Below are 15,161 nucleotides of genomic sequence, written 5' to 3' on the forward strand. Positions count from 1 at the left end.
CCCTGCATCCTATAATTATCACTTTCACATAGAAGAGGGAAAGGGCAAGGAGGATCCTGGCTCCGAGTCACGCTACAGTAGCTCCCGGCAAGGAGTAAAGAGGAGCTGAATAGTATTGCTAAAGTTGCTCCACAGTGAGGGTAGAGGGTTGCCAAGTATGCAGTTTTTGCAGCCCACTGGGCTATTTATAACTGACAGCAGCAGGGATTTTTTAGCAGTTGCAGGTTGCAGTGTTTTGGGCTATTTTGCTGCCCTGTTGCCACTAGCCATGCTGCTCCAAAGTTGGGAGGGGGACTTCTGATCTGCCTCTCCCCCTGCCCTGCCGAGGTGTCCCGCCCTGCTGTCAGGATCTCAGTTCTCAGCCCCCTCCTTGGGTTACATTTGCAGAATGGATGTAAGATGCTGCTGTGCCTTAGTCCCAAAACTTTCTGCTGCTCTCCTTCCCCATACCTGCTGGTGATCGCTGTGACTCCTGGCATTAAGAAGTTATTTAGAGGCATGCTCACTCACAGAAGCTTTTTTGTGTATGGTGTCACAGGGCTTCTGCGCCTGTATTTCCCCTCAGAGGTTCAGCAAGGGCACCTGACACTCAGGCTTCCAGCTCTTGCCACTCTTGGGTGGAGACATGCATTTCCAGGCTGGACAGTTCCCTGGCCTTCTCTGTGTAATTCATAGCACAGTCAGTCTGCCTAGACAGACCTTCTTGCTTTTTCTTCAGAGATGGATAACAGTTAAGGTTACGATTTTGTCATGGTTATTTTTAGTAAAAGTCATACACAGGTCATGGGCAATAAACAAAAATTTACCAGAACTGTGGCATGTCCATGACTTTTACTAAAAATAACAGGGTAGAGAGGGCTGAGTGGGGGGAAGGAATGACAGCAGGAGCCCCATGGGTGGGACTGAGAGTCCCACCGCCGTGGGGGAGGGGGGTACAGCCCCAGCTTCAGCCCCCGCTGCAGCCATGGGGAGGAGTGCACAGTCCTGACTTCAGCTCTGGCCAAAGCTGCGGGGTAGAGGCACACAGTGGCGGCTCAGGCTCCGGCCCCAGCCAAGCTCCGGCCCTGGATGAAGCTGTGGGGAGGGAAGGTGCACTGCCCTGGCTTCTGCCACAGCTGTGAGGGGGGCCCACAGACCTGAAGCCATGGGTCAGGGAGGAACAGCCCCGCCACTGACAGCTGAAGCCGAAGTCACTGAGGTCTGATAAAGTCATGGAATTCATTACCTCCGTGACTAAATAATAGTGTTACAGCTACAGGTATAACTTACGACACAGTTCTTTCCAACCAAGCCTACTTTATTCTTAGGGATAAAATATTTTGGAGAAAACATATTTAAAACAATAAAAGAACCTACATGCATCTTAATAAGCTTACCAGGCGTTACGCCACCCAAGGGTTTTTTTTTGTAGTCACAAATTCCTCAGTTTCAGTTCAGGACAAGCACACGGTCTTTGGAGGTCTCTCTAGGCTAAATTCTTCCAGTGTTCCCATGAGGATTGGTGAACTCCATGGAACGGGGTTCTGCCTGTTTGGTGTATCAGGAGAAGGCCCCAAGTCATTTTAAACTTAGGCTTTTTATCCAAAGACCTTTTCTTTGTGGGTCTCAGGAGAATCCAGTTTGGACTAGTATATGCATATGTCCCAGGGGGACTTCAAAGGCTGATAACTAAGGAAGTTCAGTAGCATTCTCCTTCTCTGTTACAGAAGGTACACAGAATGGCATAACAACACATACATTTTAATATAATGTATCCCACAGATACTCCAATAAGGTTTAACTTAATTCCGTAAAACTTATTTTAATTCCATAAGGTTTGTTCAGGATATTGTCAGTCTGTCACATATGGAATATAGAAAACAACAATGAAAGAGGGTTCCACTGTCTTATTAATGTATAAAGTAAATATAATCCCTGCTCCAAATTGTTTAAACTGTAAGGGTAGGAAGAGGTGCAATACTATGCAAACAAATAAGCACAGTTGCTGTCTAGGCAGCCAGAGAAAGAAAAGTGATAATTATTCTTGGAATTATTTTGAGGAACAGTTGTGTTTTAAGGAGTTTTTTTTGAGAGAGATTGGGCACCTGGATAACTTAATTGTGAGGCTTTTCGCCGAGTTGAGGATGGCATGAAAGAAGGCATAAATTTGTGAGTGAGCAAAGGAGACAAAAGGAGCAGTCAGCAGTGAAGTTTGGGCAGCGTAGGAAATTATGAGGAGGTATAGGATGAGAAGAGGACAGAGGTGGAGTTCTTCAAAGAGTGAAAAGCATTAGTATTAAAACCATACAGTCATATTGAATATCCCAGTTGAAATGTCTCTTTAGATCAGCTCTTAAATCGGTTTACAGTCTTTGTAGGAATACCTGTAGCTTTTATTATGTTTGTAAAATAATTCTCTTTGCTTGCAATAGGATGATGAATTTGTTGTATACAAAACCTGTCAGGTTAAAATGAGATACATTGTTAAGTTTTGTCTTCCTGGAGACCAAATAAAGCAGTTTCAGCCTGGAATTGTGACAGAATTAGCGCAAGATCTGCCAGCGACCTCACATTGTCATTTACAACCCGAAGGTGGACAATATTTCTTGTTTGTAACTGTATTTGCATCATGAATGCTCTAGCTATTAATCAATAACTCTTGAATAAAACTGATCAAATACATTTTTAATATAATTTAAAAATTCTTTTGGATTGATTTGCAGCTGTCACCACGCGTTCTTAACTAATATTGGTATCTTGGAAGCATCTGTTTAACAGATTTCCTCTGGGAATAAATATTGAGGCTAGTTTTCTCCTCCTGACAAAGTGCCTTTCAAGAGGCCTAGCAGGAAATATTCTTGCATAGGTCATCAGACGCTCTTTAAAGAATTCACATTTTACTCCCTAAGAGCTAAACAAAGGTCTTATGAAAGACCTGTCATCAACTCATGATCCCTCAGACAGCCTTTATCGCAGCAATAGAACAATACCATTGTGGGAATTCATAACAGACACTGAGTATTATTTTTAATCCATGTATGCTGAATTACAGTTGTAAACATGGGACAAATAGCCACTGGTGTGTGGGATTGGCTATTACCCACCACCACCACCACCACCCAAAACCCCAAACCAAAACACTAACCTTTCTTCAATTTTTTTATGTTTAGACTATGCATTACCAAGTGTAAATCTTTTAAACCATGTGAAAACTGGTCTTCAGGACACATCTGGAAACCCAGTCCCTCTTGAAGATATTCATATCAAGGGGAGGATAATAGACTTCATAGCACAGGTACAGAGTACTGTTTATTGTTACCTCAACTTTTCAGCAACTGACTACTGAGAATTAATTCAAATTGTTATGTACTGTTGAGTCACTTTTAGAAAAATAGACAACTCAATCTCTAAATGAAGGTCAGTCTCTTACAGGTCAAAGTATTTTTAAAGGTAAGCAGACAAGTTTTATTTGTAAGTTCTTTGGGCAATGAAAAGATCAGTGAATTTTTGTAATTCCATATTTCAGAATAATTTTTCTGCCTATATGTGGTTAAATCATTGCCAGGAAGAAAGTTGCTGCAATGGAATATGCCTTTCTTTTTTTTTTAAGGGGCTTTCTTTCCTGCCAATTTGATAACTAGGATTGGTGCATTGAGCTTACCAAAATAATGAAAGGCCCATCCCCACGGATGAGGGAGAGGCCCCAAACCCAGAAATTAACAGATTACATGGGACAAAAAATGAAAAAAAGGGATGGAGGTCCAGGATCAAAACAACGAATCCAGGGGGTACACCCATCAGAGAACCGTAGACCAGTGGTTCTCAAACTAGGGCCGCCACTTGTTCAGGGAAAGGAAAGCCCCTGGCGGGCTGGGACGGTTTGTTTACCTGCCGTGTCTGCAGGTTCGGCCAGTTGCGGCTCCCACTGGCCGCGGTTCGCTGCTCCAGGCCAATGGGGGCTGCGGGAAGTGGCATGGGCCGAGGGATGTTCTGGCTGCCCTTCCTGCAGCCCCCATTGGCCTGGAGTGGCGAACCGCGGCCAGTGGGAGCCGCGATCAGCCGAACCTGCAGACACGGCAGGTAAACAAACCGGCCCAGCCCACCGGGGGCTTTTCCTGACCAAGCGGCGGCCCTAGTTTGAGAACCACTGCCCTAGACAATGTCCACTGCTCCAAGGAGTCTAAGGAGTCAGTGGACACGGTCCAGAGGAACTGTGCCCAGATGCATGAACAGACAAGGGACTGGAAAAAGGCCCCACATTTGCAGAGATTTCCCCATCCAGCTTCCTCCTCAGGACTGATGAATGGCCATCTTGGATGTGGCAGGCAGTGGTTGATGAAAAGATCTCAGGACTTTGTGGGGACATAGATAGGGAGTGCAGAGAGGAACAGGTGTGGACATAAATTCAGCAGGAACCGCTGGCACTGAAGACTGAAATTCTCCATTTACAGAATAGATATTGTTCCTGGAGAGACAGCACAGGTTTCCCAAGTAGCCATGTCAGTAAAGCTTAACCTGGTTGGACTATCTGCCTTCCTGCCTACTCAGTCCTTCAGTCTTGAGGCTACCAGCACATTTGCAGGGGTGGTTTCTGTGGTGTGGACCCCTGTCCTGTAGACACCAGATTGGTGATATTTGTAAAGTTAGCATTTTCATATAGCCGCAGGTGGAAATGATTTTTATTTACTCTTCCCTTGGAGGAGATTTGAATTGGTGACCTAGAGATGAAAGACTCGATATTCCATTACCCGTTTCCTGAACCATCCATTCCCCCAAGCACCAGTAGATTTGCTACAATCACTATATGTATGTGTGTTTGAGGTATTCGTGTACAAATAGGGCTTCAGAAAGATAAACCAAGTTGCACTCTGCCTCCTAGCAACATTTTGTAGTGTGAAACATAATAGCACATTTATGCTATTAAATTTAAAGTAGTGAACTTAAACCAAAACCACTAATGCAGAATGACCTATGGGAAGATATACTCTCTACCTGTTGTTTTTTTTATCATTATATTTTTTTCACTTAATAGGATTATAGAAGAGATCCATTTCTCTATTTCAGATAGTAGTGTTTCAGACATACACCAATCAAAATGATAATTCCATTGAGGCAAAATATGTCTTTCCTTTGGATGGCACAGCAGCTGTATGTGGATTTGAGGCTTTCATCAATGGGAAACATATTGTTGGAAAGGTAAGATGATTTAATATTTCGCTCTTCTAGAGTGCTTTCAATCCCAAAATTCAAAGCATTAATGAGCAAAGACACACAACATTAGTGTTACTACTACTCTCACTCTGATTTTATACCATTGTCACTTAACTAGCTTTTGAGTTGATGGTGTACCACTAAATGACTCTTGGTTAACTGAGACAAGGTAGTTAACTGTGTTCCGTATAAAAATAGTTAATTTACTGATTTTGGAGCAATCTTTTGCAGGTTAAAGAAAAGGAACAAGCGCATAAGGAATATAGAGACGCAATCAGTCGAGGTGATGGAGCTTACTTGATGGACCAGGATGCTCCTGTATGTTAAATGTCATGGTTTACTATGCATTTTAAAAACCCCAGACTGGTCACATTGTATATTAGTCGCTGAAGTCAGATACCAAATAAATCAAATTTATGACATTGATCCCCAACCCCACAAATACACATGTACTTCACTTTACGCATGAGAGTAGACCCATTGGAATTGTTGCAGAATCATGTCTTTAATGGGAAGGATTTTTTTGTTTTGTTTTGTTTGTTTTTAAATAATGGAAATTATTTAGGCTGCACATTTGATCATTTCAGGAAATTAGTCAAAAATATCCACTGTACGTCCTACAGAAACTAGATTTTGCCAACTCTCCGTAAAATCCTCTTTTAAAAAACAATTTGAACTCTCTCTGTAAAATATTGATTTATGCATAGATACTACTGATGAGTTTTGTCCAGACAGGAATTTTTTAGTAAATTGTTAAAACAGCATAACTTCTTGCCCTTTATCACCATAATTAGTTTTCTTCAAGCCTCTTCTCTGAAGAAGTATAGAAAACTAGCATTTGTTTTTTGTAGATGACAAAACAAATGATTTATTGCTTTGGAAAATATATAGTTTAAATATGCAGATTAAAGCAATCATCTCTTTTCTAGGATATTTTTACTGTAAGTGTTGGAAACTTACCACCTAAAACTACAGTTCTTATCAAAGTCACCTACATCACTGAGCTTAGTTTTCAGAATGGCTGTATTACTTTTCAAATGCCTGCTGCTGTGGCTCCTTGGCAACAAGACAAAGCCTTAAATGAAAACACACAGGTTTGTGCATTTAAAGTATAAACTTAATGTAGCATCTTATTGGTTTGAAGCAGAAGTACTCCTCTAAGGATGGTGATTCCACAACAAGTTTGAGGGGAGTTGCAACCATCCTCCCTTTCTTATCTTTTTACATGTTCTTACCGTTTCATTTAAAATTGATTCTAACCCTTATGGCTGAAAGCAAGAGCCTCCAAAAATGTGAACCAAAACAAAAAATAAATCAATGTAGTGATGCCTGCCTGAATCTACTCGAAACAATAGCTCTAAGACAAGGTTCATAACCTGGGTATTGTGACCAGCCTGCCCATATTGTTAAAAGGAAAGTGGTCCTGACTACATGGGATGAAGGCCTAGCATGGGGAAAGGGGTTCCAGGATGGAAAAGGTTGAGAACCACTGGTTTAAAACATGAGTAAATGTAGCAGTGTTAGTAATTAAGGGCCCAGGCCTATAGGCTGGCTACTTTGTATAGGTGGCCCCCTACACATGACTTAGTGATTTCCATGTGGGCATAGAGGTTTTCCCACAGAGAACAGTTTGCAAGAAGGGACAAATGACTTAGTATGTTTTCCCTTTTTAAATATCATCAAGCTTATTCTCCTTCCCATATGTATATATAATTCCCATATGTTATACTCGCATATTGAGGAAAGAGTTAACCACTGAAAGTGAAAGAAGCTGAGAAAATTGCTGGGTGCTGTGCTACAGTTGCTTTTCTAATAAAAGCAAGAGTGGCACTAAGATCTGTATATTTCATAACAATGATACATTTATAGTTTTTTATTTTATATAGGATACAGTAAAGAAGGTTTGTGTTAAGCAAATAGGACCAAAAAAGGGGTAAGTAACATTTAGTAAGATACTTGGTAGTCAAAAATGATTTTAAATAGTTTCCTTATTTTTGTTACTAACACCTTAGATTCTTAAATGTGAAGCAGTGTGTAAAATTTAATTTTCACCATTTATGTGGGGTTTATGGCATTTCATTCAGGTTGCATGATGAAAAGACTTTTTACTTTTGATTCAAAACTGCTGCTCTATTTGGGTTACAAACACTACACGGCAATAATTTTTAGGCAAACTCCATCTCTACCCTACTTCATTGAATATTTTGGATTGTTTGTTTCCTGAAAACATTTCCCTCAATACCAGGTTTTATAAAAACTTTGCATCACAAAACCTAATCCCTTGGGCCTGCACTACCTGAAAGTGTACTTTTTAAATTGAACTGATTGTTAGCTTTTTCTTTTCATTAACATCTTTAATAATTTTTTTAAATTATATTTCAAATTGTAAATTTTTTTCTGATAACTTAATACTTCTTGAGAAATGGATAATTATAGTTCTACTTCATGCAATGCCTCTGCAGATATCCACTCGCTCCTATTCATGAGCTATTCTGCTAGTAGAAGCAGTAAGAGCTTTAATGGGCACTTGTGCTTCTCCAGAAACTGAATTTTCAGTGTTAGAAACTACATAATGCCCATGTACATGAATGCACACAATGTTGCGGCAAAAAGGACTAATCCATAGGCTCAGGGGCCGGAGCACCTACAGGGCAAAAATGGTGGGTGCTGAGCACTTACTTGCAACCCACCTATGGTGTTCATATTTTTAAAGGATGTTGGAAAAATTGGGGAGGGTACAGAGAAGAGCCACAAAAATTATTTGAGGGTTAGAAAAAATGCCATATTGTGAAAGACTTAAAAAGCACAATCTGTTTAGCATATCAGATACATGAGCAAGTGATGGCTTGATCATGGTGTGTAAGTACCTTCATAGTGAGAAAATACCAGGTACCAAAGGGCTCTTTAATCTAGTGGCAAAAAGACATAAAAAGAACCAATGGCTGGAAGTTAAAGCTGGATAAATTCAAATTAGAAATAAGGCACAATTTTTTTTAACAGGGAGGGTGATTGTTCCTGTGGCTAATCTACCAAAGGAAATGTATGTTTTTCAGGAAGGTACTCTATATTCGTACACAAATTACTGGGCTCATTACAGGAGTAATTGGGTAAAATTCTATGGTCTATTTTATACCAGAGTTCAGACTAGATGATCTCATGGCTTCTTCTGTCCTTAAAAATCTGTGTATCTATGAATATCCTTAGTGAATCAGCATGTCCGCTGTTTGGAGTGTTTTGGGGATAGAAACTTTTGCAAGGGAAGCATGGGGCAGAAGAGAGCAAGGAGGTCAGATTAGATGATCATGATGGTCCCTTCTAACCTTGAAGTCTGAGTCTACAAGTCATGCACTGCTTATTGCCTTTACCCTAAGACAGGGGTTCTCAAACGAGGGGTCGGGACCCCTCAGAGGGTCGCAAGGGTATTACATGGGGGGTTGCAAGCTGTCAGTGTCCACCCTAAACCCTGCTTTGCATACAGCATTTATAATGGTGTTAAATATATTAAAAAGTGTTTTAAATTTATAAGGGGGGGGTCAGAGGCTTCCTTTGTGAAAGAGGTCACCAGTACAAAAGTTTGAGAACTACTGCCCTAAGAGCTGTGAAGGATAGGAAACAGAGACTGATGTGTTCTGATGGAGGAAGCATGGCATACATGCCAGATGTCATCTTCTCCAAAACTGCCTTGTGTGTCAATTGTTTTTTCTTTTCTTAGTGGATTCTGTATGGCCATGTCTATTGAAATGCCACACCGTATTGAACGCATTCATAGTTGGACGCATACACTTAAAATAAAGGTAAGTAAATCTTCTTGCAACTGTTTTTCTGTTTTAGAGCTTATGTCTTGTATTTTAAAAGGACCCTTTTATACTTTTAAAATAAATTGCATATGATGTTTATATAGGACTCATGTAAACTGGTAATTCCATTTCCTTATATCAAATTAATTTTTTTTCATGTGCACTTTTTAGAATGGAAGTCTTTTAATCTTAAAATACATTTAGAAAAGTGCATGTCACTCTAAAGAAACATATATATTTTTAAATGAAAACCACCATCTTAATGGTAAAAAAACTTCAGGACATCTCATACTTAATGTTACATCTTCAAGCCTGAGTTTTTCTTAAAAGCATGCAGTTTTGTACAATTGAATGCTATTTTGGCAGAAATTGATAAATGTCGACTTTTTACCCTCTAGAAAACAGACTGCAAAGCCGTAATCAGGACTGTGGAGAACAGTTCCTTGGACACCAGTGGCTTTGCTCTAGAAATCTGGATTTCTCAAGTGTATCTACCCAGAATGTGGGTAGAGAAGCATCCAAACAAAGAGAGTGAGGTACAACTGTTACTTCTACTATATATTATCAACTAATGGATTGGCTAAATTCTGCCAGGACGTACCACTCATATAAATGCTATTGACTTTAGTGGAGAGTAAGTCAGACCAGAATTTGGCCTGATATGGTTAGTTTTGTACTTTGGAAAAATTTAAAGAAATATAAGCCATCAATGTTGAAGAGAAAAAAAGATTATGGGACAGTATTTCTGTGTAATTGTCATGAATATACACTTTGTACCTGACTTACTTGTGGTAATGTCTTTTTGATCAATTTAACAAATTCACTCTGTACAGTCATTCATCTTATTGATCTATGTGACCCTTTCCCTTCAGTTTGCTTTCGTATTTTATTTAGCAAGTGCTCCACCCTTTTTGGTCTTTAACTTTAAAGTACACTTTAAAACATTATAAAGCAGGTACATTGAAAAAAGTCTATAGCTAAGTTTTCTTATGTACAGTATTAAAGCACATGCATAATAGCAACAAATTATCTCCTTAACTGTTAATTTGAAGCATTTTCCTTTTGGTCTTTAGAATTATCTAAAGAAAAGATTTCTACTCAGATTTAAATCTGAAGGAAGTTATATATTTCACAGTGCACAGAACATACATGCAGCCATATTTGCCAAATTCAGTGGGGAAAAAAGTACTGCAAGATGCGGGATGAAATGCTGGCCCCTTTAAAAGCAATGAGAAAATTCCCATGGACTTCAGTGGGGCCAGGTTTTCACCCAAAATGTCTTGAGGAGTGAGGAGGGAACTAAAATATGCAACTACTGTATTTGCATCTTTGCAGCCTGCAAGTACAAATTAGTAATAGTTCCTATCAGGACATAGTTCCATTGAAATGGAATTTTCATAATTCTACCTTTTATTTTAGTTGAACTTTCCACAGAATCTTTCTGATGTAAGCCCCAGTCCTGCAAACAAGCACACACAAGCTTAAATTGACAAAGTGGAGAGACCATGGCTTATGTACTCCAAAACCCAGAATGCTGCATACTGTTTTTGTTGCAAACTCTTCCAGTCTAATATTCCAGCCACATTGGGTTCTACAGGAACAAAGGACTGGAGAAATCTGGCATGCCATGAGAAGGCAGCAAATCACCAGAGAGCATTCCATAGATGGAAAGAGCTTGAGATGAGACTAAGGTTAAAGGCCATCGTAGATGATCAGCATCAAGAGAAGATTGCATCAGAGTCTCTTTACTGGCAAAATGTTCTGAAAAGGGTCATTGCCACTGTGAGAATGCTTGCTACCCAAAACAGAGCACTGCATTGCACTTCAGATCAGCTGTATGTGCCAAATAATGGAAACTTCCTTAAAATTGTGGAGCTGATGGCTGAGTTTGATGCTGTACTCCAGGAGCATCTAAGAAGAGTCACCACCCAAGAAATGTACACACACCAGTACCTTGGAAAAACAGTTCAAAATGAGATCATACAGTTACTGGCAACAAAAGTCAAACAGAAGTTTGTGGAAGATCTGAAGTCAGCAAGATATTACTCTGTTATTCTGGACTGCACACCTGCCATCAGCCATATGGAACAAATGACTTTAATGGTGTGTTTTGTAACAACAACAGAACCTAGTGAAAATGTCCCTGCAGTGGTGACTGTCTAGAATTTATTGACATTGATGATACTACAGGAGCTGCTATGCCAAATGTTCTTCTTAAAAAACTGGAAGATACGGGAATCACGATAGCTGACATGAGAGGTCAGGACTACGATAATGGTGCCAACATGAGAGGAAAGAACAGAGGAGTGCAGACACGGATCCGAGAGCTAAACCCTCAAGCTTTTTTTGTCCCATGCAGTTCTCATTCATTGAACTTGGTGGTCAGTGATGCAGCATCAGCTTCTAGTGAGGCTGCTGAATTTTTTAATGTAATTCCAAGCATCTATGTATTTTTCTCTGCATCAACTCATTGATGGCAAATTTTGAAGCGACATCTAGGAACATCCTCTCTGACACTGAAACCACTGAGTGCCACATGATGGGAAAGTTGAGTGGAGGCGATAAAGCCTATCAAACACCAAATTGGGAAGATAGATGATGCCCTCGTTGCCATTATGGAGGATAATGCTATGACAGGAACTGTTCATGGGAGAACAGTGGCAGATGGAAATAGAATCACCAGAAACATACATAACTTCAAATTTGTGTGGCTTAGTGTTGTGGCATGACGTACTGTTTGAAATAAATGTTGTAAGCAAGAGACTCCAAGGTGTTGACCTTGATATATCTGGAGCAATGGAACAACTGGACAAAGCAAAGTCATACCTACAGTCTTACCGGTCAGATGAGGGATTTCAAAACGTTCTGAAGAGTGCACAGAATTTGGCAGAGGAACTTCACACTGAAGCTATTTTCCCACCCATTCAAGAATACAAGAGTCACTGAAGAAGAAGACATTTTGATTATGAGGCACAGGATAATCCCATAAGAGACCCCAAACAATAATTCAAAGTTGAATTCTTTAACCAGGTGCTAGATTGTGCAATACAGTCAGTTGAACGTTTCATGCAGCTCAAGGAACACAGCAGTATATCTGGGATGATGTATGATACTCCAAAACTCCTTACTATACCTGAAGAAGACCTACACCAGCAATGCAGGGCACTAGAGACAGTGTTGACACATGATGACGTGCGTGATATTGATGCGAGTGATTTAGGTGATGAACTGAAAGCCCTTTCAAGATATATTTCAGCAGGATCAACTCCAAAGGCTGTTCTGGAATATATGTGCACAAATAAGATGACCACCCTCTTTCCAAATGCTTTTGTTGCTCTGCGCATACTTCTAACACTTCCTGTAACAGTTGCCAGTGGAGAACCCAGTTTCTCCAAGCTGAAGTTAATAAAAACACATCTACGCTCCACAATGACACAGGAGAGGCTGGTCGTCCTTGCAACCATCTCAATAGAGCATGAGCTGGCCCAGACTATGGACCTTCAGCAGTTCAAATCTTTGCAGCCATGAAGCCACGGAAAGCACCACTTTGATTATTCAAACAGATAAAGATGCCAGTGTTTACTATGCAGACAAGAAAAGTTACATGTGCTGTTCAGGCATTTGAAAGTTAAGTGTGACTTAAAATTTTTGAACAACGCATTTTAAGTTGTTAGTTCTCCTCTATTGGGGTAGGTAGCAGAGCAGTACCATTAGAGGAGTAGAAAAGGAAGAAGGCAGACTTGAGACCATTCAATGTTTTGGCCCAAGCGAGGGGGTATGAGGGTGTCATTTGAGCTCCCCGCCTCAGGTGCCAAAATGTTGTGGGCTGCCCCTGCGTCCACGACCCGGCACGGGTCTCCCTCCATGGCTCCGGTCAAGAAGCTGAAAAAGACTGTAAGGGGAAGATCTGTTACCTCCAGCAAGGGAAAGGAGAGGGCAGGGGGCTCGCCAGGACCTGTGCCAGGCAGCTCAGCTCCCCCTCAGGAAGTTGCGCCCCAGTTCAAGTCGAGCAGTGCAGCCTATCCCATGCCTTGCCTGCGACTCAAGATAGTGGTGCAGGCCGCGGACAGTTTCAGATGCTATCAATGCCCGAAGCCCTTCAAGCAGCTCAAGAGATCCTGATGCTCCCAGTGCCGCCCTCACCGGCTCCAGCGCTACCCCGATCTCATGTGTGTGTCCCTGCCTCAGCAGTACCGTTCCCCATCAAGAGGGATGTCCCACAAGCGTTCACCCACCTCTTCAGTCCCCGCACCAGGGCATCAGTCGAGGGATTCAAGGCGTACCTTGCTGGTAGATTGGCGCAGAGCCTCTGAGGCATGCACCACCCCGCAAGAACTCCAGGAACGGCCCTGACCATCTTCAAGGGATCAGTACCAATCCCAGGACTGATTGGGAACCAGAGACTGCCGATCGCCAGGCCGTCAAAACCCGTCTCCAAAAAGAAGGTCACCCTACTCAGACGATCCTCCCAGCAACTGGCTTGTAGTAGCTCTCAGTCCCATTCAACATCCCAGTACCGGTAGAGGCATGAGGCGTGGATCGCCAGGTATCTGACTCAGATCTACCAAATGCCGTTGGTCCCCAAGATAGTGTCACTCGGACAGGTCAGCTTCAGGATGCAGCAACCGGCACCAGTCAGACAAGAGCCACCGCTTAGCCCAGTCCTGGTCACCTGGGACCGATCACTCTTCTGGTAGCTCCAGCTCAGAGCAAGGTTCCCTGACTGTGGGACAAGCCCCGGTACCGATGGTGCTGACTACATTATCAGCACCAAAACCTGTCCCATGCCCCAGGCGCAGTGCCCAGCGCCATGGTACCTGTGGAACCCCTGTGGGTTCACCCAGCCTTCCCAGGAGACTTTGGGGGTAAAACCCCGCAGGTCCAGGAGGACCCCGGGGAGCAAGCTGTTGGACCACCAATGGACATGGAGATTCCCACAGCACCGGCATCATCCTCGTCATCTCCAGATGAGGCTATCACGGGGCCCCCTCACCCAGTTCCTCAGGATGACACCAAAGCGCACCAGGAACTTTTGAAGAGGGTCACTTCTAACCTGGGGCTTCAGGCAGAGGAACTGGAAGAGCCCTCGGACTCTCTGTTTGACATCCTCTGATCCTCAGCCCCTGCCAGGGTGGCTTTACCCCTTCATTAAGGAGTTTCTAAGATCACTAATGCCCTGTGGCAGACCCCCTCTTCCATGGACCCCGTCTCTAAAAGGGCCGAACGCAAGTACTTTGTGCCAACCAAAGGGCACAAGTACTTATACTCCCACACTGCCCCAATTCCCTTGTGGTTGAGGTGGTCAAGGAGAGTCAAGGATAACCTGGGGCCACCCCCGGAAATAAAGACTTAAGGAGGCTGGATCTTTTTGGATGTAAGGTTTATTCATCTTCCAGCCTTCAGCTGACAGTGGCCAACCACCAAGCCCTCCTTTACTGATATGACTTCAATATGTGGCAAGCCATGGCCATATTCGAAGGGTCGCTCCCCAAGTGTTCCAAGAAGGAGTTCTGAGCGATCCTCAATGCGGGCACAACTGCAGCCAGGGCTGCCCTCCAGGTGGAGTCAGATGCTGCTTCCCACACCATGGCTTCCGCTATCTCCATGCGGCGAGCCTCTTGGCTGCTCCTCTCTGGTTTGTCCACTGAGGCTCATCAGTCAATGCTGGACCTGCCCTTTGACCAGTGGTCCCTATTTGAGACAGCAAATTGCACAGCCTCAGAGACTCCTGCACCTCCCTAAAAACCCTGGGTCTCTACATCCCAGCTCTGGTATGTAAGTGGTTCAAACCGCAGCAGTCGCAGGGCCAGGGGAGTCAGCCTCGGCAGGACCAGCCCCATAAACAAGCCAAGGGCTACAAGCACCGCCCGAACCACCTGCCTCTACCCTCTGCCCAATTGAGCTTGACCTGTAATAAGCAGGGAGCCAAACGGTCATTTTGAGGGTGCCCCAAGGGCAACCTACCAGACTATTCCCTGGATCCATCTTTCCCAGTGTTCTCCAACTGCCTTTCCCTCTTCCTCCCTGCCTGGACGGCTATAACCTCGAACCAATGGGTCCTCATTATGGTGGAACAGGGTTATACCCTCCAGTTCCTTTCTAACCCCCACTTCCCACTTGCCTTCCCCATCCCTCTTCAGGGACCCCTCTCTTGAGAGTCTCCTTGCGCAGGAG

The 15,161-nt window shown here is 42.8% G+C and overlaps 1 protein-coding gene across 7 annotated transcripts in view; it reads left to right on the forward strand.

Annotated features, from left to right (window-relative positions):
- PARP4 (poly(ADP-ribose) polymerase family member 4) overlaps window positions 1–15,161 on the forward strand; it is a 120,773-nt gene that overhangs the window by 41,211 nt on the left and 64,401 nt on the right. For all 7 annotated transcript variants that reach the window (XM_077809051.1, XM_077809090.1, XM_077809098.1 and 4 more), the window contains exons 14-21: window positions 2,412–2,571; window positions 3,150–3,274; window positions 5,044–5,175; window positions 5,422–5,508; window positions 6,120–6,284; window positions 7,077–7,123; window positions 8,903–8,984; window positions 9,386–9,523. In XM_077809051.1, the coding sequence (XP_077665177.1) occupies window positions 2,412–2,571; window positions 3,150–3,274; window positions 5,044–5,175; window positions 5,422–5,508; window positions 6,120–6,284; window positions 7,077–7,123; window positions 8,903–8,984; window positions 9,386–9,523 (936 nt within the window). The remainder of the gene's footprint in view (window positions 1–2,411; window positions 2,572–3,149; window positions 3,275–5,043; window positions 5,176–5,421; window positions 5,509–6,119; window positions 6,285–7,076; window positions 7,124–8,902; window positions 8,985–9,385; window positions 9,524–15,161) is intronic.

This window comes from Eretmochelys imbricata, chromosome 1 (genome assembly GCF_965152235.1).
Source record: "Eretmochelys imbricata isolate rEreImb1 chromosome 1, rEreImb1.hap1, whole genome shotgun sequence".
Classification (NCBI taxonomy): Eukaryota; Metazoa; Chordata; order Testudines; family Cheloniidae; genus Eretmochelys; species Eretmochelys imbricata.